The sequence below is a fragment of the Callithrix jacchus genome, chromosome 19, assembly GCF_049354715.1.
Source record: "Callithrix jacchus isolate 240 chromosome 19, calJac240_pri, whole genome shotgun sequence".
NCBI lineage: Eukaryota > Metazoa > Chordata > Mammalia > Primates > Cebidae > Callithrix > Callithrix jacchus.
Window position 1 is genome coordinate 53,839,310 of NC_133520.1, and position 25,443 is coordinate 53,864,752.

General features: G+C 40.4%; 1 protein-coding gene across 10 annotated transcripts in view; it reads left to right on the forward strand.

The window, feature by feature from the left end:
- The first annotated feature begins 152 nt into the window (after nucleotides 1–152).
- TTC13 (tetratricopeptide repeat domain 13) overlaps nucleotides 153–25,443 on the forward strand; it is a 75,831-nt gene continuing 50,540 nt past the window's right edge. For all 10 annotated transcript variants that reach the window (XM_035281316.3, XM_035281318.3, XM_035281319.3 and 7 more), the window contains exons 1-3: nucleotides 153–444; nucleotides 19,536–19,630; nucleotides 22,408–22,483. In XM_035281316.3, the coding sequence (XP_035137207.2) occupies nucleotides 174–444; nucleotides 19,536–19,630; nucleotides 22,408–22,483 (442 nt within the window). In that variant the 5' untranslated portion in view covers nucleotides 153–173. The remainder of the gene's footprint in view (nucleotides 445–19,535; nucleotides 19,631–22,407; nucleotides 22,484–25,443) is intronic.

Genomic DNA, 25,443 nt, shown 5'->3' on the forward strand with positions numbered 1-25,443 from the left:
GTCCCAGCACCGGCAAGACGGCCCGGAGCTGGCTGAGCTGGGACTACCCTTCCCAGTATGCAATGCTACCCCTTGCCCCGCCCCCTTGCCACGGTCCACCTGTCCGCCGTGGGTTAGAGGCGGGGAGGCCTGAAAGCCGGGCTAGGGCTGCCGCACATGCGCCTTGAGGGAAGATGGCACCTGCCGGCTGCTGCTGCTGCTGCTGCTTCTGGGGCGGCGCTGTGGCCGCCGCGGGCGCCGCCCGGCGTCTCCTGCTGTTGCTGCTGCTGGTGGTCCTATCCGCCGGGCCGCGGCCGGGCGCCCTGGCCACCGAGCACTACTCGCCGCTATCCCTGCTCAAGCAGGAGCTGCAGCACCGGCAGCAGCAGGAGGCCCCAGCGGGCGGCGGCGGCTGCAGCCCGCAGTCCGGGGACTGGGGGGACCAGTACTCTGCCGAGTGCGGCGGTGAGTGCGCGGCGGCGCGGGGCGTCGGAGTCGGCCGGGTCCGCGGGGCTGCGGGGCTGGGGTCTGGGGCCGGGGTACGGGCCGCCCGGGCCTCACGCCTCCGGCTGCGGCGCGCGCTCCGCGGGATCCGGCTGCGCCAGGGGTCCGGTCGGGCGACTTCCCGCCGCTGCCGCCCACGCCGCCGCGCGCCCTCCTGCAGCCGCCTTTGGGCCGGGCAGCGAGTCGAGAAAAGAGCTGACAGCATGCTCCCGGGGCCAGGGCGGCCTCTCCCGACTCTGAAGCAACTGTTGGAAGGGAGGCGGGGGAGATGGCAGGTGGCCCGGGGCAGCCCTGTTCCCGCCGCCGGCCTCCTGAGGATGCCAAGGGGGCGAGGGAGGGGCGGGCAGAGGAGCACCCAGCCTGGCGGCTTGCGGAGCCCGCCCCCGGAGAGAGATGCCTGGACCATCTTAGGCCTGGAAATCAGGTTTCCTGACCTCCCGAGCTAATGTCTTGTATTAAACAGTTCCTAAAAATTCGATCCCTGGAATGGGAAAACAAGAGCAAGCCCATTTTATCTGCTCGTGGACATCTTGCTTCCAGCTGTTTAAGACTGACCAGTGATCTGTCAGGTGTCTCCCAGAGGGAACAACGGCCCCTGCAGGCCTTGAGCCTATATCAGTGCTGTGTGTATATTGGAGATGCGCCAGTTCATTCATTAAGAATGGGAGCTATTGGCCTTAGTTTAATAAATCATAGCAGATGCCTTTGCGACAAAATACATGTGTACATTTTTTTGTTTTGAAGTTGTCTTGGGTCTTTTTACCCATCAATCCCTCCCTTTCTCTTTCCCCTTTCTCTCTGTGAGTTCCCTTATGGCTTGATTTGGAAAGGGCCTGGGTCTACCAAACCCACTTGGAGATGGCCGGTTGTTTTTAAGACTTGGCAGCAGTTTTCTTCAGCATTGTGTACCTGGGAAAACAATACCTTTTTTTTTTTTGAGTTGAGATGAGACGTCAAGATTAGCACAATCTGATTTCCTTTTAGCACAATCTGACTTCCTTGAGGAAGTGTCATTCACTGAAAGGTATGTGACTTTTTTATTTTGTAGTAGGCCTTAGCTGGTAACAGTGTAAATAACACGGCCAGCCTTGCACAGTGTAAAGAGAATGGCGTTTACTTACTTCTGTCACTTTCTGTATCTCTGAGCAAGTGAATTACCTGTCTTTGTAAAATGCCTCCTTTGTAAGTGGAAAACACTGTTGACCTAACTGTGGGGTTTTATTTTCCTCACGAGGGTGCTGTGAGGGAAATGATAAGTAGCTGACATATATTGAGTGCTTGCTGTATGCCAGGTGGTGTTATAAGTGCTTTAAGTCTGTGAGCCTGGTATATTAGTCTATCAGAAAAACAAGAACTGCCTCATTAGATGGTGGCTCATTTTCTCAGATGAACAAACTGAAACATAGTGTAACTGTCTTCTTCCTGAGATCCCACAGCTGTCAAAGGAGGAACCCAGGTAGTTGGCTCCAAACAGCTTTTGTCTTAACCCTTAAGTGGTTGTAGGTAGGCAAACCACTTTGGTAGTATTTACTTGTATATGGTGCATGTTGGGTACATTTCCCTTTCCCCTTTTCTCCTTTGGTTATGTGGTGCTCACTGGCTAAAGAAGCCCCAGCCTTTAGACAGTAGAAGGTATATGTCGATTAATATTATGAAATCTATTGGTATTATTGATGCCAGTGGCTCATTTGATTCTTTGTCATCAGGCTAACACCAATATTTAAGAACCCTTTTTCAAGCCAGCTTTGACTTGTATTATGATTTTTCCCCGGAGAATCAACACTGTATTATGAAGCTTTAAACATAATTTATTTAGATGTTTCTACCTTCTTTTCACTCTCCCATGTAGTACTTATTTTTTCTAGCATGGAATTTAAAATGTACTGTTGCAAATGAATGACCTGAGTCTTTCAGATTACCTCCCCTGGCTGTATGAGTAGCTACCAATAGGTGCTAAGTGGGTTGACTGCTGCTGCAGTCACCCAAGAAGTCATTTCCAGAGTCAGCTACTTGAAGCTCCAGCTGTTTCCCTCGGCTGTCTTGTCTGCCATATGTGACAAAAGCCAACTCTGTTGTTGTAGGGGCTACTGAAATGCTTCTCATTGCTCTCTCTTCACCCTGGACGACTATGTAGAAGCTCAAACCTCTAAAACCTGCTTCATTTCTTCTCTGTCCTACGATGTGGGGATGAATTCAGGATTTACAACTAACCATGCCATAGCCTGAGGGATAGTTGATGCTCTGTATTTGGAACCCCATTTGGGCAACATTAGGGTCTAGACAAATGTCATGATCCAGAACTAGTCAGTTCTTCAGAATCATACAGACTTGGCTTCACCAGGCATTGATCATGCCATCGTTACTTCCTTGCCTGTCCAGCCACAAACCTGTTCATATCAATCCAGCCCATATCCTGAGGACAAACCCAGCAGCACAACCAATTTTCAGAATCTTTCTCACAGCTTTCAGGTTCAAATGGCTGAGCTGATGCCTGCTTGGGTCTAAATTTAAATCTGTATACCTTTTTATGAGCAGTATATGTATTCCCTTGAGACAGAACTGCCAGTGATTGTACATACAAGGACAATGGCTGGAGGGAGCCCACCAGTCCAAAGACAGCACACTGGCAATGTCTGGTCCAGCTATGCACACTACCATCACATGGAATCCAGGTCCCAGGGAACAGCCTAATGCTCAGTGGACTGAGCCCTACCCAGATCCACTGCAGAGGTGACAGGCATGGATGCCCCTCTGGTGCTATATGTCCTAGCCTGAGCTTTGCATGTGTCCCGATCCCCCTTTCACATATTCTACTCCAGCACATTTTTACATTTTGTCTTTTTGATTTTTTAATTAATTTATTTTTACTTGTTTACTTGAAAACCGTATATAACCACAAACTTCTCTCTTTGTTTACTTGTGCAGAAAATAATATTTTAAAAATGAACATTGTGTTGTACATATTTTAAAAATAAAAGTAAATTTTCTGTTGCTAAAGCCCTATCTTTATAATTATAGGAGGAAATAATGAACAGAAGCATTTTTCCAGTTCTTTTCCCTACTTTTTTAGTTATATTGTCATAAACACTCCGCAATCTTTTTAAATCCTCTTGATACTAAAGTAGCTGCTGTTGGTTTTTCTATTTTTTTAGAGACAGGGTCTTGCTCTGTTGCCCAGGAGGTAGTTCAGTGGTGCTATCATAGCTCACTGCAGCCTCAAATTCCTGGTTTGAAGCCATCCTCCTGCCTCAGCTTTCCAAGTAGCTAGGACTACAAACATGTGCCACCACCCCCAGCTATTTTGTTTTCTTTTTTCTGTCGAGACAGGTTCTGGCTATGTTGCCCAGGCTGGTCAAACTCCCGGACTCAAGCAGTTCTTCTACCTCATCCTCCCAAAGTGTTGGGATTACAGGCATGAGCCATCATGCCTGGCCCATGCTATTTTTAATCACTATTTTACAAACTGAGACAAAGAGAAGTTAAGGTTACGCAAAAGAGTAGAGCCAGGATTTGAACCTGACCTGATCATTTGTATGTTATCTTCAGTAATAGTTGCATATTAATATAATTTAGCATAATTTCTTACTAATATTAAAGTCCTATACTCTTAAACTTTGTTGAAAATTATATTCTTAAATCACTGTTAGAATTTGTATTTGGCTACAAATACAAGGTTGCTTCACTGAACCTAGTATTTTGAACTGCGGAGCTAGAATGAGTCTGTGTTTTCGTCGAAAAACTATTTGTATACCTACTAGATGCTGCTTAGTGTTCTGGACCCTAGTGATGCAGCACAGCTGACTGAGTTCCTAGTGTGGATCCTGTGTCTTGGTGAGAGAAGAAATAAATACAGTTACGCACCATTTAACAACAGGATATGTTTTGAGAAATGTGTCATTAGGTGATTTCATCATGGTGCAAACATCAAAGAGTGTACTTACACAGACCTAAATGGAATAGCCCGTTACACACCTTGGCTATATGGTATAGCCTATTGCTCCTAGGCTACAGACCTGTGGCCTGTTGCTACATAGAATACTGTAGGCAGTTGTAATACAATGACAAGTGTTTGTGTATGTAAATATAGAAAAGGTATGGTAAAAATAATGGTATTACTGTCTTATGGGACCATGCTCATATAAGTGGTCCATCGTTGGCCGAATCATTATTATGTGGCACATGACTATATATAATAGGCCTAGTAATATGTACCTTGAAAATAAAGCAGTGTGAGAGGATAGAGAGCAGTGTGCAGGTGCCACTTTAAGAGGTGGCCAGGGATGGCCACTGGTAAGGTGACATTTGAGCTGAGACTTAGAGTGAGATTTGGAGAGATCTTAGAAATATCTTAATTTGACACGTGAATTTTATAGATCTGGTAAATTAAGGTCTAGTGAAATTGTAGCTTGTTGATTGATTTAAAAATTCAGGTTCTCTTCTTACCAAAGCTAAACTGCATCTCTTTCAAATATACTATTCGTTGTGTATTAAATTATATCTTTATACTCTTTACAGATGGTCTAAGGTGTATTTTATGGTTCAAGCCTATGCATTTCTAGAAATTGTTTTAAAAATACTTTTGTTTTCTCCTCTTGCTTTGAAAATGTCATAGTAATAAGAACAGTGAGTTTGTGTGACTCTTTTTTTCCAGTGCCTTCAGCCTTTTTTTTTCACTGCTCCTGGGTGATGCAGCCCTGTACTTGATGTCTTAATTTTCTTTAGTTTGTTGAAATGAATGAACCCAGAAATGAGTTTATTCTATTTTTCAACAGTTCTTTATGGGAAAAGGTATTTAGAGTCTGTCTGTCCAATTTGGAAATTGGTAACTGCCAGAAAAACAAGGAAGTGTCTATGAACCTAGCTTTGTGTTTTTGACAAAATTGCTAACACTGAGATTGTTGATGTATATGGTAGCTTTCTTAATTAAGGAATTGACTGACATGAAGTCAGTCTTACTGCTCATAGCACACAGGTCATTGCTATGCTTAGAGGTGGTAGAGAATCAGTAGAAGGAAACTTATGAGAGCTATTTACTTTTTTGCTGATGAAGAAGTTAAGAAGCACATTTTGTGCTCAGTCATAGCAACCGTGGTAACCATTACTACGGTATTTGCTCAATCCTCCCCCCCCCACCCCCGCTCCCCCGGCCCTGATTTTCTGTTTGTTATCATATATAGTTTCATGGCAGAGCTCTTTGTATCTTTTTTTTTCAAGGCATACCTGAGTAAATTTGCCAGTGCAAAGTCTCTGTGCTCAGAGACTAAGGCACAGAGTGAGGAAGAGTTTGTGATCTTGCCACATCCTGGCCTCTGTGGCATTGCCAGAGGGTGTTTTCTTTTTGCTCCCTGAACAGCATCCTCCAGAAAATCCTCTGGTATAAAGTAGCATTTTGTAGCATAAACCCTACAGTGATAACAGCTTATCGCCGTGATTTGCTTTTTCATATATATCTGTTGTCATTAAGAGTTACATTTACCTTTTAAAAGATCTACACAGTGCTAAACATGTTCAGCTTCAGGTGATAAGGATTCTTTTTGTTTTTTAATCTCTGGTTGAAGGCAAATTTATGTGGCTTGGGTTTTAGAACCTACATGGAACATGACTGTAGGAAAGGCAAGGCTCTTCAACTTGTACAGTTCAATGTACAGGCAGCTTGGCTTCACTGCACTCAATAAATACTTGACTGACTTTTAAAGCTTCTCCCTTTCACAATGGGTTGTTTTAAAGAGGTCCCTTTGTTTGGGCTTATCTTATCTTGCAGATAGAATAAATACACAATTTATGAAACTAGCAGAATTTTAATACTTTTAACTTTGGGTGAATGCTTTCCGACATTTTCCTTTTATTTTGGTTTTACTTTTTTATCGAAATACAACATATATACAGAAAAGTATGTATTTCCGAAGTGTAGATAGTTCAATAAATTTTCATAAGCTGAACAACTTATGTAATCAGAAAGAACTGAAATCAATGGCTGTCTGTTTTTAAGATTGCTGATAGTCTCATTTCATGCTAACCCTAGTTTCATTTGGGAAATATTTTATGTGTCTTTATATCTGATTTAGGGTCCAGCACCATGCAGTGGACTTACACTGCACATGTGCCGGCATTCTTTCCATAGGCTGTCACTCAGGAATCAGTTGGTGCATCTCAGGACATGAAAAGACCAGTTGACTTCTCTTGCAACTTTTCCCCGCTGGTGTTTGCGAGGTTCTCAGTGACTCTGTGTTCCCTTGTCAGTGCCTAGATCTGCTTCAGCATTCCCTGTGGAGTTGATGTTGTCTGACAGTATGTGTGGGCTTATGAAAAAGCTTTTAGCTCTTAAAAGTATGTGTCACTTTGAGCATCTGATGCATCTTCAGTCTAGTTTATAACCTTGTGCTAAGTAACTGGCCTTTGTGGGGAAGGCCTGACCACCCGGTTTGTTGGTTAAGGCATCCTTCTTCTGTCCTGTTCCAGGTAATTCGCTACTGTGCCTTTTTTTTTTTTCCATCCTGTGCATTGAATTCCTTTTCTTTTGATTATTTGCATGTGTTAATATTTGTATGTGGGTTAAGACACCTTTGATCTAGTTACATTCAAGCTTTGCTAAAAAAAAAAACTTGTCTCTTTAAGATGGCTTTTGTGGATTCTTAGTTCCAATGGATTAATTATATGTTTACTTTATAATTTAATACTCAGCAGGCAGTCACCATTTTCAATTTGCTTTACAATAACAATACATCTCAGGTACTGATGAATATTTCATTTCATTAAATGAAGCATATAATATAAATTCTTCAGACCACTTTTCTTGTTATTACATTCTAAAAGGAATTACCACTTGGCAGCCATATTTCGGGGCCATTGAGCAATGTATATGATGCCAACTGTGGTTGGTTGTCTTATCAGTGTAGAAATTGATAAACGCAATAGGCACTACAAGTTGACACCACATAGCCACCTGGCCTTCAGGGAGTTCCTCCAGCCACACAAATTGTCTTCTCTTCCCACGTTACCCTATACCTAGGATTAGGATTGTCAGTAAGTATCTGGCACTCTACTTCCAAGTTGTAGCCCATCCAAGGGAAAAGCCCAGTCATTCTTATCTTCAAGGAGCTCAGTGTGCTGTCTGTTATAACTAGGTGGTTGAGTGATGAGAGCTACCCAGCAGCTGTTGATTTCCTTATAAATTGGCAATGGGTTTGCTGCTTTTAAGCTTTCAGTCAGTTTTCTCACAGAAATAGATGTGTGCGAAATATATACTACTACCAGTGCCACCTTCTCTCCTTCCTTGGAGGTGATGACTGCCATCTTATTTGACTGAGAAAGAAGCGGTGAGAAGACAACTTCCTTGCTCTCCACCATCCCAGCTATCGGACTGTCCGCAGATGGACTGGCAGAGTTTGCCTTCTGCCCTGTTGTGGTGGATGAGTGGCTGGTGACTCTGCCTAGCTCAGCTCTCTATTGGCTGGCTCTCATGTCCTCTTGTCTTCTGTCAGCATACAGACTGTCTTAATAACTATCATCCTGAAAAGACAAGCAACCAAGATGATCACACTTCCCTCCAGCCACTGCCCCATCCCTCTGCCTCCTTTTACAGCAGAATTCCTCGAAGGAGATGTTCTGTCTCCACTACTACACTGTCTCTTGGACCTTCTACGGTTAGCTTTCATCCTCGTCACTGTGCCCAAACTGCTCTTCTTAAGGTCAGTTATGTGTGAAGTTTAGAAGGAGAGGGAAGACGTTTCAAGACACTGCTATACCTAAACTGTTCACTACTAGCACCAGCATTGGCAAAATCAGTTGGGACAAATGTGCTGAGTTCTTCATTGCTGTGGCAAGACCTGGCTATGCTGTGTCTTTGTTTCGTGACTTTAAACATGTTCATTAACATTGAGCTTATTTGCCCATGTGTACAGTGGGCATAGTGTGCCTCGCACCTACCTGGGAGGATGGAAAACCAAAATAAATAAGGTTCGTGAAAGCATTTGGAGGCTGGGAAGTATTGTGAAGGCCAAGATAAGCTTAAAGAAAGTAGACAGAAAATTTTAATAGAAAAACCCAGCGAGTTTAGCCTATAAGTGTACAGTAACATTTAACAATCCTTTTCCGTGCACAGGGCTTTATACCCTTTATTCCTTAAAGTAGCCCTGTGAGGGTATCTGGGGGTGGTTATTCCCATTTTACAGATGAAGGAGCTGAGGTTAAGATGTACCAAAGGACTTGCTCTAAGTCAGCCAGGGAAGCATCCGATCTGGGTTAGTCTGACTCCACAGCCCTGCCCTGAGCCACGGTTACATTGCCTCCAAACTAATTAAGTTTGAAATCAAGGAAGTACTAGAATTAAATGTAAGAACTAATTCTTTGAAAATACTGCTTAAGATTAGACAGTTATCTAGCAAGCCTAATCAAGAAAAACGAGAAGAAAAATATATTAGACTTCAGGAATAAACAAGTATAATAAATATGAAAATCATTATAATAACTCTGTCTAGCTTTATGGCCCAGATGTAGAATATTTCAAAGAAATGGAAAGTTATTTTAATAAAAGATAAATTATAAGTTGATTCTTCTGCTATCTCTTAAATACTCATCTCCACTGAGGTCAACTCTTCTCTTATTAAGCTTCCTAAGCTTTCTTAGACATTGTACTTACAGTCTCAGCTTATCGTCCACCATAAGTTAATGATTATCAAATCATCACATCCATATCTGTAGCATTTACCTTTCTCTGGACTTTCTAAGTTTTTTGTTTTTCTTTTTGAGACAGAGTTTCGTTCTTGTTGCCCAGGCTGGAGTAAAATGGCGCGATCTCGGCTCACTGTAGCCTCTGCCTCCTGGGTTCAAGTGATTCTCCTTCCTCAGCCTCCCAAGTAGCTGTGATTACAGATGCCCACCACCATGCCCAGCTAATTTTTAAATTTTTACTAGAGACAGGGTTTCACTATGTTGGCCAGGCTGGTCTTGAACTCCTGACCTCAGGTGATCCACCCGCCTCAGCCTCCCAAAGTGCTGGGATTACAGGCAGGAGCCACTGCACCTGGCCTTCTCTGGACTTTCTTAACTACATGCTAGACAGCTTCCAGTGTAATCACTTGACTCAAACCCAAAGTTAGCTCTTGACTTCCCTCTAAAACCTGTCTTCCTCTTAAACTCCCTGTTTCTGTTGATGGAAACTTCTTCCCTCATTGCACAAACCGGAAACCTGTGTCTTTTTCCTCTTTCTGTGCCTAATTCTTCCTCAAGGCCCTGTGGTTTTTACTTGCTGTATCTCTTTAGACTGTGACTCTCTATTTCAACCCCATGGCCCCTGCCTCTGTTCAAACTTTGCTCATTTTAACTGGCCATGGCCTCCTACCTGTCCCCTGCCCTACTCGGCCATTCTCTTCTCAGACACCTGTCAGTGATGTCGCCTCCTGCTTAAACCCACCCTGCCTTCTTAGTTTAATGCTAAAAAGGGAATAAACAAACTAGTTACTGAACTTGAGATGTGAGAAGAGGTAATAACGGAAATCGGAAGGCAAAGCCAGTATAAATGAATTAGAAATAGAGGGTCGGGCACGGTGGCTCAAGCCTGCAATCCCAGCACTTTGGGAGGCCGAGGCAGGTGGATCACGAGGTCAAGAGATCGAAACCATCCTGGTCAACATGGTGAAACCCCATCTCTACTAAAAATACAAAAAATTAGCTGGGCATGGTGGCGCATGCCTGTAATTCCAGCTACTCAGGAGGCTGAGGCAGGAGAATTGCCTGAACCCAGGAGGTGGAGGTTGCGGTGAGCTGAGATCATGCCATTGCACTCCAGCCTGGGTAACAAGAGCGAAACTCCGTCTCAAAAAAAAAAAAAAAAAAGAAATAGAACAGCCATTGAATTGAGAAGTAGACCTTAGAAATGTGTGTTGTTTTTTTTAAAGAATGATTATGAAGTTCTGGAGATCCATTTCACATCAGTGTGCATATACTTAATACTACTGAACCATACACCTAAAAATGGCTAAGGTGGTGACTTTTATGTGATGTGCATTTTTTTTTTAACCACAATAAAAAAAAACCACACAGAACAAATTCTTAAGTGATTTTAAAAAAAGAATGAAATAGATAAGCTTTATGAGGCTACCACAAAAAAGAGGGAGCAGGTGCGAATGTCAGTTGGGAATGAGAGGCGTGCATGGAGCTCTATAGGCCATGAGAACTCAGAGACTATTTCTTAGCAGAAATCTCTGCTAAGAAGTTAAACTCTGGGCTGGGAGCGGTGGCTCACACCTATAATCCCAGCGCTTTAGGAAGCCAAGGTGGGTGGATCACCTAAGGTCGGGAGTTTGAGACCAGCCTGACCAACATGATGAAATCCTGTCTCTATAAAAATACACAATTGGTCGGGTGTGGTGGCGCATGCCTGTAATCCCAGCTACTCGGGAGGCTGAGGCAGGAGAATTGCTTGAATCTGGGAGGTGGAGGTTGTGGTGAGCCAAGAAGATACCATTGCACTCCAGCCTTGTAAACAAGAGCGAAACTCTGCCTCAAAAAAAAAAAAAAAAAAAAAAGAAGTTAAACTCTTAAGCAATGAAGAAATGTCCAGAGAGGTGATGTAGAACAAGATAGAATTCCATGATGCATTTTCACACAGTTTCTGTAGTAATCAGCACTAATTTTACTTGTACAACCTTAAGCAAGGAAGAAAGCTTTTCCTATCCAAGGAAATCTATACTATTTAAATACAGCTGGTTAGGCTGTAATTATTTATTATATTAAGTAGTTATCCTTTAATATGATCATTTATGATAGTAAAGTAATTAAAGCCATAGTGAATTAAATATTTTAAGACTGAAGAACAAATTTAACCTCCTGTTCCAAACAACTGTAGTTTTAACTCTAACAACTATTTCTCTGTTGCAGACCTTAGAATATACATACCTAGTTATAAAAATTTTAAGTGAAATATAAGTAAATTGAAACGAGCAAGCAATTAAAAGAATAATCTACCTCAATCACAGTTTGTTTTAGAAGTACACGGATGGTTCAACTTTAAAAAATTAAATTAATTTCTTAATAGGCCAAAGGAGAAAAATCATAGGCACGTCTTAAACCTCAAAAGGTGCTTGGTAAAGATCAGCTAGCTCTTCCAATTTAAAATTTCTGGTAAAAAAAAAATAGGAAAATACTTTTATATGTGGTTAAGTACCTCAGTCTCACCTCATAGCCAACACAGAGCAGCTTTCCACTGGATGTTGATAAATGTTAGATGAAAAAGTTTTATCATCAAAAGTTGATGAATTCTCGGTTATTAAATGAAGTATTAATGTCAGGAATAAGCAGGGGTGCCTGTTATCACTGGCGTTACTGAGCACTTTTGGAAGTTTCATCTAGTGTAATAAGATGCTAAATGAATATTAATATTTTATATTCATTAAATTTCATTAAATTTTATAGTACATTAAAGCTGTCAAGTTAACATTTAAAAAATATTTTAAAAGACCTTGATAAAGTTACATGCAGGTAATACACTTATCAACTGAATAAATGGAGACATTAATAGGGCTGTAAAGAGTTCAATAATGTGTGCAGATAAAATACTCAGCACTAGGCAGTTAGATAAAGGATTAACCATGTGCTGGTATTTCTGCCCATGGTGAAATTCTTAGTTTCCTTCAGGCCCTCATTCACTCTTTCATGGCTAAAAGCACAGACTCCAGAACCAGACTGCCTAGGTTCAGATTTTCCCTCCACAGCTTTGCTAGAGGGTAGTCTCAGGCAGATTACTGCAAGTTCCTCTGGCTCATTTTCCTCATCTTTGAAATGGGGATTCGAAGGTTGCCTGTACACGGTAACTATGTGTTAGCTGATGGTATTCACGCCCTTGGGAAACTCTGATCAGGCCACGTCTTCTGACTGTGCTGTCATTTGTAGCTCTCACACGGTTGCTGGTTTATGTTTCTTTGTGTACTCTGACTACTGTCAGTTTCCCACAGGAAACTATAATCTCTGTGTAGAAGAAGGGTCATTTCTGGTTTTGCTCAGTAGAGGATAACGCAGTGACAGGAATGTAGCAGGTGCTCAACAAATACGTATTGAATCAATGGTTATCAACCCAGTTTTTAAAAAAATCACATGTAATTCTATATAAAATTTATGAAGTTTTACAGGTTAATAAAATATTTAAATAAAAAGATCAAATTTATAAAGAAGTATTCCTTCTCCTATTAAAATACAGAGATTTTTTGTTTCAGAACCTTAAAAAAAATCACTGAAGTTTATCCGAAGAAAGAATGTTTATACAAATAGCCAAGAAAGTTTTGGAATAAAATTGATAATGGCTTTGCTTTATATTAAAATGTATGTATGTGTATCAAAATATCACCCCCTACCCATATGTACAATTATTATGTACAATTTAAAATAACAAAAAACAGAAAACATTTATTTCTTGTGAGGCTACAATAATTGAAACAATGTGATACTGAAGTCAAAACAAACATCATTATAAGGGATTAGAAGTGTAGAAACAAGAACAATGTTTCTTTTAGAAAACTAAAAATTTATTTTAAAAATATTAAATGAAAAATGATATATAATCCTACTGAGTTTAAATAATTAGGAGAAAATTTAAGCCAGGTGCAGTGATTCACGCCTGTAATCTCAGTACTTGGGGAGGCTGAGGCGAGAGGATTGCTTGAGTCCAGGGATTTGAGACCAGTCTGGGCAACACAGTGGGACCCTGTCTCTATAAAAAATAGAAATGAAACATTAGCCAGGTGTGGGGGCACATGCCTGTGTTCCCAGCTACTAGAGATGCTGAGGTCAAGGCTGTTGTGAGCCAAGATTGTGCCACTGCACTTCAGCCTGGGTATCAGAGTGAGACCCTGTCTCAAAAAAAAGAAAAGAAAATTTAAGCAAATGGGGAAACACTTACATTATATTACTAAGTTAAGAGGACAGGTTACTAAGCAATGTATCTCATTCCATTCTCACAACCTAACGATAATAGTGGTAGCTAACATTTTTTTTTTAGCTCTTTCTATGTGCCAGAAACTATACCACATGCTTCTTATAGTATTTCCTTATCTAAATATTATAATCACCCTGAGAAGTTGATACTATTATTGACCCTATTTTGCAAGTGAAACTGAAGATTACAGTGGCTGAGAGCTAGGAAGTAGTGGCAGAGAGTAGGAATTCAAATCCAGGTTGTCTGATTTCAGAATTACCACTTTTTATTACATATACCAAAATTTTTCTCAATGAATAATGCTATTCTAAATGATTTTTATGTTTTATAATTTTCTGTATATATTTTCTACAGTGAACATTAAATACTACTGTAATTTTAAAAAATGTAAATATCCATGCAGTGATTGGACAAACATTTGTTAGAGCTGTTGCTGAAGTTGGACTTAAATCTTTAAAAAAGTTGATAAACTTATTTTAAAAAATTTTTGTTGGTACATAGATATTAGTTGTATATATTTATGGAATACATGAGATGTTTTGATACAGACATGCAATGTGAAATAAGCATATTATGAAGAATGGGGGGTATGCATCCCCTCAAGCATTTATCTTTTGAGTTACAAACCAATTACATTCTTTAAGTTATTTTAAAATATACAATTAAATTGTTATTGACAGTAGTCACCCTATTGTGCTATCAAATAGTTGGTCTTATTCATTCTTTCTGGGGTTTTTTGTACCCATTAACCATCCCCACCTCACCCCATTCCCCTACTATACTTCCCAGCCTCTGATAACTATCCTTCCACTCTCCATGTCCATGATTTCATTTGATTTGATTTTTAGATCCCACAAATAAGTGAGAACATGCAGTTTGTCTTTCTGTGCCTGGGGTATTTCACTCAGTGTAATGATCTCCAGTTCCTTCTATGTTGTTGCAAATGACTGGATCTCATTGATTTTTATGGCTGAATAGTACTCCACATTTTCTTTATCCATTCATCTGTTGATGAACACTTGGATTGCTAACAAATCTTAGCTATTATAAATGGTGCTGCAGCAAATATAGGATTGCAGACATCTCGTCGATATACTGAGTTTCTGTCTTTTGGGTATATACCCAGCAGTGGGATTGTTGGATCATATGGTAGCTCAATTTTTAGTTTTTTGAGGAACTTCCAAATTATTCTCTATTGTGGTTGTGCTAATTTACATTCCCACCACAGTGTACAAGGGTTCCCCTTTCTCCATATCCTCACCAGCATTTATTGTTGTCTGTCTTTTGCGTATATGCCATTTTAACAGGGTTGAGATGGTATCTTATTATAGTTTTGATTTGCATTTTTTGATGATCAGTGATGTTGAGCACCTTTTCATATGCCTGTTTGCCTGTTTGCCTTTTATCTCCTTTTGAGAAATGTGTATTAAAATCTTTCCCCCATGTTTTGATTGCTTTGGTTGCCTGTGTTTGTGGGTATTGCTCAAGAGATCTTTGCCCAAACGAATATCCTGGAGAGCTTCCCCAATGTTTTCTTGTAGTAGTTTCATAGTTTGAGATGAAACTCAACTTAGATTTAGATTTAACTTAGATTTAGATTTAACTTAGATTTAAGTCTTTAATCCATTTGGATTTCATTTTGTATATGGAGATGGGGTCTAGTTTCATTCTTTTACATACGATATCCAGTTTTCCCAGAAACATTTATTGAAGGGACTGTCTTCCCCAGTGTGTGTTCTTGGCACCTTTGTCAAAAGTGAGTTCACTGTAGGCATGTGGATTTGTTTCTGGGTTCTCTGTTTCATTCCATTAGTCTGTGTGTCTGTTTTATGCCAGTACCATGCTGTTTTGGTTACTATTGCTGGATTTAAATAATCTTAAAGATTTCATTTAAAAGAAGTCTAGAAACATATCCTAATGTCTATAATGTATTATAAAGGTGGCATTCAAATTGATAATTTAACAAATGGTGCTAGAACAACTGGCTAACCATTTGGAAAATAGATAATTAGGAATTTTTGTCAATATATTATGCCAGGATGGATAGGTTCAGATGACTTAAGAATGAGCATAGGGATAGGTTCAGATGACTTAAGAATGAGCAAAGGATATAAGTGGTTTATAAAATGAGGGGACACAAATGGCCAGAAGTTTAACTTTATTAGTTATGTGTTCAGATTGGGAAAGATGAAAAGAATGTCAGTACTCTGGAGGGAAATGGACCTTCTCAAACTGCTAGTGGGAATGAAATTGTTATTACATGCTGGGAAGGAAATGGGGCATTATATAGGAAAAATATTAAAGTTGTGTACACTCTTTGACTTGGCAATTTTATTTGTTGGCATTTATCCTAAGTGGGTACATTTTCAAGAATACTTACTGAAATACTATTTATATCAAGAAAAAAGTAGGGACATCCCAAGTACCCAATGATAAAAGTATGGTTAAGTTCCATACCATGGAATGCTGTGCAGCCTTTTAAAATTATGTAGGTGTATATTTATTGAAACTGAAATGGATTCCACAGAGAAGAGGGTTGTTAGAATAAGGCCATGTATCCACATTGCTTAGCACAGTGCCTGGCATATAGTAAGTCCTCAAATCTTAGCTTAGAAAAGGTAGGAAAAACAGGTTATAAATGTGTATGTTTCCAAAATATTTTTCATGGAGTCTTTATTCTCCATCCATCTGCCAGGAACCATTATTGCCTTCATTCTTGTAGGACTAAAGCCTTTCTCCGGGATTCAGATCAGATTTTCTGCAGTCTGACTCCTCACCTTCCAAACTCATACTTTGTGTTTTCCAACACAAACTCCCTGCTCTAGCCAGTCTCCTCGCTGCCTTTTGCCTTTCCTTGCCTTTGTACCTTTGCGTGTACTGCTCATCATCCTGTCTGGAATACCCCTTCCCTTTCTCTGCCCCAGTCTAAATCTATCCATTCTTTTCTTTTTTTCCTTGAGACAGGGTCTTACTCTGTCACCCAGATTGGAGTGCAGTGGCATGATTATGGTTTACTGCAGCTTCGACCTCCTGGGCTCAGGTGATCCTCCCACCTTAGCCTCTGGGTAGCTGGGACTACAGATGTGTACCACCACACACAGCTAATTTTTTCTTTTTTGGAGATGGTGTTTTGTCATGTTGCCCAGGTTGGTCTCAAACTCCTGGGCTCAAGGGATCGGCCTGCCTCAGCCTCCCAAAGTGCTGGGATTACAGGCATGAGTCACTGTGCCCAGCCTGCATCTATTCTTTTAAACCCTGTTTATGCCTTGTAAAATTTAACATTGCAGCTTCAGTAACTGTTCACCATCCCAGGGCTTCTTTGCCATATCATGTCTTAATTCTTATTGTTAAGACGTACAACATGTGAGATTTTAGCCAAATTATATGTTCTTTGAGGACATAGATTGATTTTGATATTATACTTTATTCTCTTCCTCACATGGTTCCTTGAACATAATTTAATGCTCTTTAATGACTGCTGAATTAGAACATATCTTTTTTTGCAATAATCTATCAAGGTGAGACGTTTTAATAACATAAAATTAACCATTTTAAAGCAAACAATTCAATGGCATTCACCACGTGCAACCACCCCAGGTTGTTTTCAACACTCTAAAGTAAAATCCCTTACCTATTAAGCTGTTGCTCCCTATTCCCTCCTTCCCGCGTGCCCTGGCAATCACCAATCTGCATTCTGTCTCTATGGATTCACCTATTCTGGTCGTTTCATATGGATGGAGTCATATGATAAGTGACCCTTTGTGTCTGGCTCCTTTATTTAGCATAATGTTTTGAAAGTTCTTCCACGTTGCAGTATGTGTCAGTAGTTCATTTTTTTAATGGTTGAATAGTATTCTACTCTACATACACCACAATTTGTTTATCCATTCATCTGTCGATGGACACTTGGACCGGTTCTACCTTTTGGCTACTGTGATTAGGGCTACTGTGAACACATATATGCAATACTTGTTTGAGTGCCTTTTCAATTTGGGGGGTATATACCTAGGAGAAGAATTGCTGCATTGTGGAAATTCTGATTCACTTTTCAAGGAATTGTTTTCCATAACCGGTGTATCATTTTACGTTTCCACCAGGAATGAACAATGGTTCCAATTTTTCTACATTCTTGCCACCACTTGTTATTTTCTGCTCTCTGGTTATAGCCATTCTAGTGCCTATGTGAAGAGGTACCTTTGTCGTTCCTAAGGGGTGCTGAGCCACAGTACAATGCGTTCTTCACAAACAGTGCCCTGACTGTGACTTTCTGGGGTTCTGAACTCCTGCAGGACCCCAGCAGTTCTTGCTATGGTCTTCTGTAATCAGGATCAGCTTGAGGGAGATTGGAGTGGGGGAAGGCGTTTCTAGGTGGTAGATCTTTCCCTTTTTGGGTTTGGTGGGGGGCAAAAATAGCAAGCCCTCCACCCCCATGAACTGTAGCAGTGACACAGATGGGGACATGGGCGAGTTGCGGGGGAGGCTCCTAGCATGAGGAAGGTTCAAAACCTCTCGCCAGGGCCTTGGTTTTTAACTTTGCTCTTTTGTAGAATGACTCTGAAAGAAAACTAATAAAATGTACTAAGTTATCAAAAAAAAAAAAAATCATTGCGGTTTGATTTACATTCTCATAGTTAGTAATTAGTAATGATATTGAGCAACTTTTCATGTGTTCAATGGCCTATTTCAGGTCTTTTGCCTGTTTGTAAAATTGTTTTGTCTTAATTGGGTTGTAAGAGTTATTTATATGTATTGCATACTGGACTCATAATGTGTATCTTTTTTTTTTTTAATTTTTATTTTACTTTAGGTTCCGGGGTACATGTAGTCATGCAGGGTTGTTGCATAGGTACATACAAAACCAGGTGGTTTGCTGCCTCTATTTCCCCTTCATCTATATCTATCTGTATATATATTTTTAAGTCAGAGTTCTGCTCTTGTTGCCCAGGCTAGAGTGCAATGACACGGTCTTGGCTCATTGCAACTTCTGCCTCCCGGGTTCAAGCGATTCTCCTGCTTCAGCCTCCCAAGTCACTGGGATTACAGGCACCCACCACCACGTGTGGCTAATATTTGTATTTTAGTAGAGACGGGGTTTTGCTATGTTGCCCAGGCTGCTCTCAAACTCCTGACTTTGTGATCCACCCACCTTGGCTTCCCAAAGTGCTGAGATTACAGGCATAAGCCACCATGCCTGGCCTAGTGTGTATCTTTTAACATTAAGTCTCCCTGGTTTGGCTTTATTCTCCCTTTTGTGATTTTTAAAATTTATGGTAAATGCTTCCCCTTAGATGTTCAATTGAAGGATTTTTTTTTTTGAGACGGAGTTTCACTGTTGTTACCCAGACTGGAGTGCAATGGCACGATCTCGGCTCACTGCAACCTCCGCCTCTTGGGTTCAAGCAATTCTCCTGCCTCAGCCTCCCGAGTAGCTGGGACTACAGGCGAGCACCACCATGCTCAGCTAATTTTTGTATTTTTAGTAGAGACGGGGTTTCACCTTGTTGACCAGGATGGTCTTGATCTCTTGACCTCGTGATCCACCCACCTCGGCCTCCCAAAGTGCTGGGATTATAGGTGTGAGCCATCACACCCGGCCTCAGTTGAAGGATCTTAACAACAATATTAGTTCCACATTTGTCCTGAGACAAGAATTGTGCTAGTACTATTTCTGCCCTTTTGCCTTTAGATAAGTTACAACCTATTTAAACCTCATTTTACCATCCAGGAAGCTCACTGGCTTTGCTCATTCGAGAATGGTGGTGAGGACCATCACTAACAGATGTGCAAGATACTTGCACACCGTAAAACATTACCCACTTATAAACATAGGATATAGGTTGCTACTTCTATTTTTCATTTTTTAGAGACAGGGTCTCACTGTCTGGTATCCAGGCTGGTTGCTTCACTGTTGCCCAGGCTGGTCTTGAATTCCTTGCCTTGAGCTAGCTTCTCAAGTTGCTGGGATTACAGGTGTGAGACACTGTGCCCCGCCGGTGCCACTTTTAGTGTCGTTCGTACCTGTTCTTATTTTGGTTTTGTGGAGTTTTAAGATTCCAGTTCAACGTTAGGCACCTAAGAGCATACATTAAGGTGTAGAGAATAACAAAGAATGCTTCCCTTTCAGAGTCATCCTTTTTGAACTTCCATGACTCAGACTGCGAACCCAAGGGATCACCACCCTGTGACTCCTTGCTTTCCCTCAACACTGAAAAGATCCTGGTATGTGTCTTCTCTCTGTGTTCTGTTTTGTGACCTGAAGCCCAGCAATACTAGTTCCAAAAACTGGAGGTCGCCTCTGTTTGTCAACTAGAAGTTGGGTCTCATTGAGTCTACATGCATAGGATAAAGATAGGTTGTCTGGTACTTTGTCACACTAAATTATTATGACTTATGAATTGGATGGTTGATCATTCTGGACATAGATTTTTAATTTGCAAGTGCCAAGAAATAAAGGGGACATCATGGTTGAACCTTATTTCTAGCAGACTTGTGTATTTGGAGGTATAGTAGACTTTTATTTTTCTAACTTTGCATATGTGGGTATCTTTTATATCTATGTTTTCTTTCTTATTTATTTATTTTTTTTTTTGAGACGGAGTTTCGCTCTTGTTACCCAGGCTGGAGTGCAATGGTGCGATCTCGGCTCGTCGCAACCTCCGCCTCATGGGTTCAAGCAATTCTCCTGCCTCAGCCTCCCGAGTAGCTGGGACTATAGGCGTGCGCCACCACGCCCAGCTAATTTTTGTATTTTTAGTAGAGATGGGGTTTCACCATGTTGACCAGGATGGTCTCGATCTCTTGATCTCGTGATCCACCCGCCTCAGCCTCCCAAAGCTCTGGGATTATAGGCGTGAACCACCGCGCCCGGCCTATATCTATGTTTTCCATCAGTACCCACTAAACTATACAGCGGGCCTCTCCATTTCAGGGGTGAATATTGGCGCTAATGTTTGTGCCTGCCTATCCATGTTAGTGTGTCTCTTCCTCCAGTCTGGCTCTCTCAAGGGGGTTGGGTCTTCTTTTTGTTCACACTTAACTCTATGAAGCTGAATTGTTATTTCCATGTCCAAGTTTAATATATTTTTTCTCCAGGCCTTTTCCTACAACTCTACATAGATATTCTTTACATCTTTGGTGTAAAATTTCCTTTTAAGAGACTTTTTTTTTTTTTTTAACAAAGACTTGCCTTTTCTTGTCAGAACTACTGAAGATGGATTGAAACTGCAAACTAGAGACTGATTGGCTGCTTTTACCTAACTCACGGCATAGCAATCAACTTGATATATGGAAAACTCTTGAATTAGACTTGCCAAAAGCCCGAAGCGGCTATCTTGTAAAGCAGTGAGCTGGTCATCTCTGAAACTGTTTAAGTAGAAGTTGGATAATGCCAGCTTGTATAGGCAGTTAGTTTCTTAGAGTTATGAAAGTCTTCTTACTGAGAGTAGTTAAAATATTTTCTACTAGTTGCATTTCCAGTTTAAGATAGCACTAGCTAGTGATCTGTGGGAGAAAGCTCATTAGTCTTGGCTTTTCATTTTCCTGAGGTTGAAATATGGGACTTAGACTATTCACTTATTGATCGATTATCCAGATATTTATTTTGCACCTATTATGTGCCAGGCATTTTGCTAGGCGAGTATTAGGAATAGAGCAGTAAGCCAGATAGTGTTGGTCTCTGCACCATGACTTCTAAAGTTACCAACCAAATAATTATGCCATTAAACATAAAAGTGTGATTGTACGTATCATATGAAGGAATAGCAAGAGTCAACATAATCTCCCTTTAATTAGCGGTATCAGGCAATAAGCTTTTAAGAACTAAAACATAAGCAGGGATGAGAAAATTGGATTGAAATTACTCTACTAGTGATGTTGAACTGTATGTTCAAACTTAGATGGTATTAGAAATGGGAAAGATTCTTTTTCATCAAGAATTTATTTGTTTGTACTGTACTTCTGCCCACTTTCTAATGAATACAAACAAGTTAAAATCAAATACATTCTTGGGGTTGCTTAGTAATGATTTCTACTCTTTGTGGAATTTTATTTCTATCCTCTTCCTCATATCTTTTTGCAGAAAGCCTTGGCAAATGGTTGACTCTCCTCAAATACTAAATAAAGCAATATTTGTAGACCCTTTTTCTTGGCTCCAATCAATTTACTTGTTTTTTCCCCAGCTTCACTGAGGTGTAATTGACGAATAAAAATTATGTATTTACAATGTATGGTGTGATGATTTTATATACATATACATTGTGAAATGATTGCCACAGTCAAGCTATCTAAGCAATTTATTATTTGTTTATTCGTTTTTGAGACAAGGTCTCACTCTTTTGTCCAGGCTGGGGATACAGTGGTATAGTCAGGGCTCCCTGCAGCCTCGACCTCCTGGGCTCAAGCCATCCTCCTGCCTCAGTTCCCCCGAGTAGCTGGGGTATTGGTGTGCACCACCCTGCCGAGCTAATTTTTTTTGAACTTTAGTAGAGACAAGGTCTCGCAGTGTTGTGCAGGCTGATCTCAGAACTCCAAAGCTCAAACAATCTTCCTGTCTTGGCCTCCCAAAGTGCTGGGATTATAGCTATGAGCCACTGTGCCCCACCTATCTAAGCAATTTATTAAGGAGAAAAATCTTTTGCATCTGTGAACTTGTCTGTAAACATTTGATAAAGGGGAAGGACTCATGTTCTAGTCACACCCGACTATATACCAACAGTAACACCCTTACATATTGTTAAATCTGCCACGTCTTGAAGCTTTACCAGGTTCCCATATGTGGAAGGTCCCAGCTGCATAGCAAAACTAGAAAGGGCTGATAAGAGTTTTTCTCTCATCATCAAGATTCTACTGAAAGACAAAGTATAAAACATTCCCACAATAGTGGGATTTTCTTGTTCCCATTTAAATCAAATGTAGCCTTAATTTTTAAAAATACAGCTTTTAATAAAAGTTTTTCTTTATTTGTGATAAGCTAAAATATATGTTTCTCCCCCTCTCAGAGCCAGGCCAAGTCTATTGCAGAACAAAAGAGATTCCCGTTTGCCACTGATAATGACAGCACAAATGAAGAGTTAGGTAAGACTTGAATCTGGGAATATTTCTGTAATATTTGCCTCAATTTTTTGGTTAGATGCATTAACAGGAAGGCAGGATGGTGAGGGATAAAGAACACAGAGACTAGCTCTACCAATTTGAGCTGTTTGATCTTGCATAGACCATTCAGCCTTGTGAAGTTCCATTTATTATATGTCCAAAGAAAAAAGGTTAGGATGGAATAATCTGTTCCAGCTCTCCATTTCTATTGAAATTAATAATTACGGTAATGAGCTCTCTGAGCTGTTCCTGTTCAGTAATAGGTTATTTGTGTGCTGTCATCAGATGAGCAATGAAGTGAGGAATGAAGGTGAAAGCAGAATAGAATCTCAAACTACCTACTTTTCTATGTAGTGAAATAGCTGTGTTTAAGCCATTTTACTTGTAACGCTGGTCAGTTATTTTTGGGTCTAAGAATGTGAGTGTGGAAAAATTGAATTCATTCATATCTGCACGAGTCACATAGTTTGATATGTTCATTGCATGTTTTAAAACAGGCTGGTTTTGTCAGTGTTAGGTGTGCACTGGGTGTGTTTCCCTCACTTTCTAGTGAGCTTACATGTGAAGAAGTGGAGATAAATTGAATAGAGGGCTGAGCAGTGCAACTGGACAAACTATTGAAGCACATGTTCTCGCATGTGGCCCAGCTGCCCAAAGTACCTGCGGGAATTCTTTTCTATCTAATTTATGCATAATTATCTTATCCTTACCATGGCCATACATGTTTGATATTCAGACTAAGTGCTCTTTACATTGGCTTCTTTCCTGTTAGTGTGGAATCTTGCTCTGCGCCCAGGCTGGAGTGCAGTGGTGCAGTCATAGCTCACTGCAGCCTTGAACTGGGCTGGAATATCTTCTCACCTCAGACTCCTGAATAGGTGGATTATAGGTACATGCCACTATGCCTGGCTAATTTTTAAAAATTTTTTATAGAGACCAGGGCTCACCATTTTGCCCAGCTGGTATCAGACTCTTGGGCTCCAGGGATCCTCCCACCTTGGCCTCCCAGAGTGCTGACTGTTTTGGAAATGCGAATCACGTTATGGTGATGTTCTTTGAGGAGGCTTTGAGGATTGCCCTTCAAGGCATCAGATCTGGCCTTTTCTGAAGTCCTTGGATTCTACTTAGAGTAGTATTTATTTATTGAAATAATAAATTCAGGACCTGATATGTGCTAGGTCTGTTCTGTTCTCCAAGAATAATTCTAGTAGACCCTGGGGTAGTATAGGCCCTGAGGTGGCCTGCGATCTTTTGTACCCAGTCTTTTTTCTTGAAAAAATGGCATCGGTGAACATACACATTGCTCAGAGATGTGGGATTGCTGGTGAGTAGAGATTTCCAAGAAAATTCAGTTATAGCAGCTTTTCCTTTATGTATTTAGACTCCTATAACAAAATTTAGATCCTAATTGTTATTTGTATTTCTACAAGATTTGTATTATGATTATTCTTTTATTACTAAATATTTCTGGGTTTTGTTCACAACATGTTGAGTTTTAGATGGAGATACTTGAAAACTGCATTTGAGTTTGGGTGGAAAATTGCTTAGATATGGACAGCCATCTAAATATGTTCTAAACTACAAAATTTATTCCTGAAAATCATATTTGTTTTTATGGCTGGCTCATTGATTGATTTGTTCATTCAGTAGCTATTTACTCATTATGGGATGATATATGGGAAATAAAAATTTAGATTTGAAAGGAATCTTTAAGAAAATCTTCTACAGGCTTATTAAGCAAGACCTAGACAGTTATGAGAAGTGAATGAGGTCCCCATGATCACGTGGCTAGTGAGTGGCAGAGCCAGAATCTGAGCTCAGATCTTGGTTTTCTGATGTATCGTCATCTTCTTGTATTCAAAAAAGTACAAGTTTATGTTTTTATCCATGTTCATCTGACCATTAAGGAATTTCAACCACTTGGCCATCCCTGCAGTGCATAGAGGTTTGGGAACAGCCTTGATTTGTTTCAGTGTACTGTGCTGGCTGAGAGGTTAGGCTCTGGAGCCAAGCAGCTTGCTGCTTTCCTCTTGCTCACTGCTTATGGTCCTTGGACCGCTTGTTTAACCACTTTATGGGTTAATAATTGCACCTTCCTCATTGCAGTGGAGGAGCAAATGAGTTAATACTGGTAAAGGATATTACTATGCCTGGCACGTATTAAGAATGCAATGCCTGTAGCTACTATTATTCTTGCTACTGTTTTTATTGCTATTATCACTGCCCGTACTTCCACCCCCAAAACTAAAGGCATCCTCTGGTTACCTGGAGGTTAGCTATCTGAATGGTATCCATTGTCAGCATTCTGAACATGAATTTGGGCTTAACTGATCTTTTCAAAAAAAGTAGGGCAAAAGGGCTCCCTTTTTATTTTGCAGAATTCCCCCAGAAGTGCTTGTATTATTATGGTGCTCAATTTGAACTTCATTTTTACTCTGTTGATTTATGAATATATTTTAAACTCTTTCTACATTTCATTTCTGTTTCTGCTTTGTTTAATGTTTTTACTACTTTTAACTGTCAGGAAATAGAAGCTTTAATGACAGTGAAAGTTTTCGTTGCCCATCTTGAACACCTGTTAGGTCCTAAAAGGTGAGATTTTACAGGAAAGCTTTTTTTTTGCAAAGAAGTGTCATCAAAATAGTTATGCTGATTGAGGAACAAAATGTTTTTCAGGGATTTTTTTTAGGGGGGGCTAAGGGTTAATCAGTCAGGGCAAATATCATAGATGGTAATGTAATCTAGAGGATTCAACTGTTGTGTTTTGGATGGGTGGCAGAATTTAGTCAGATATTGCTATGTTTGCAGAGATTGTCCTGGCTCTGTTTTCTAAATAATGTGATAAAAAATCATTCTTTAGTATATATTTTGAGTAGCTCATTGACTATATTTTGAAGGGAAGAAGTAGGAAAAAGACTGTCATTGCATTATAATGGTGTGCA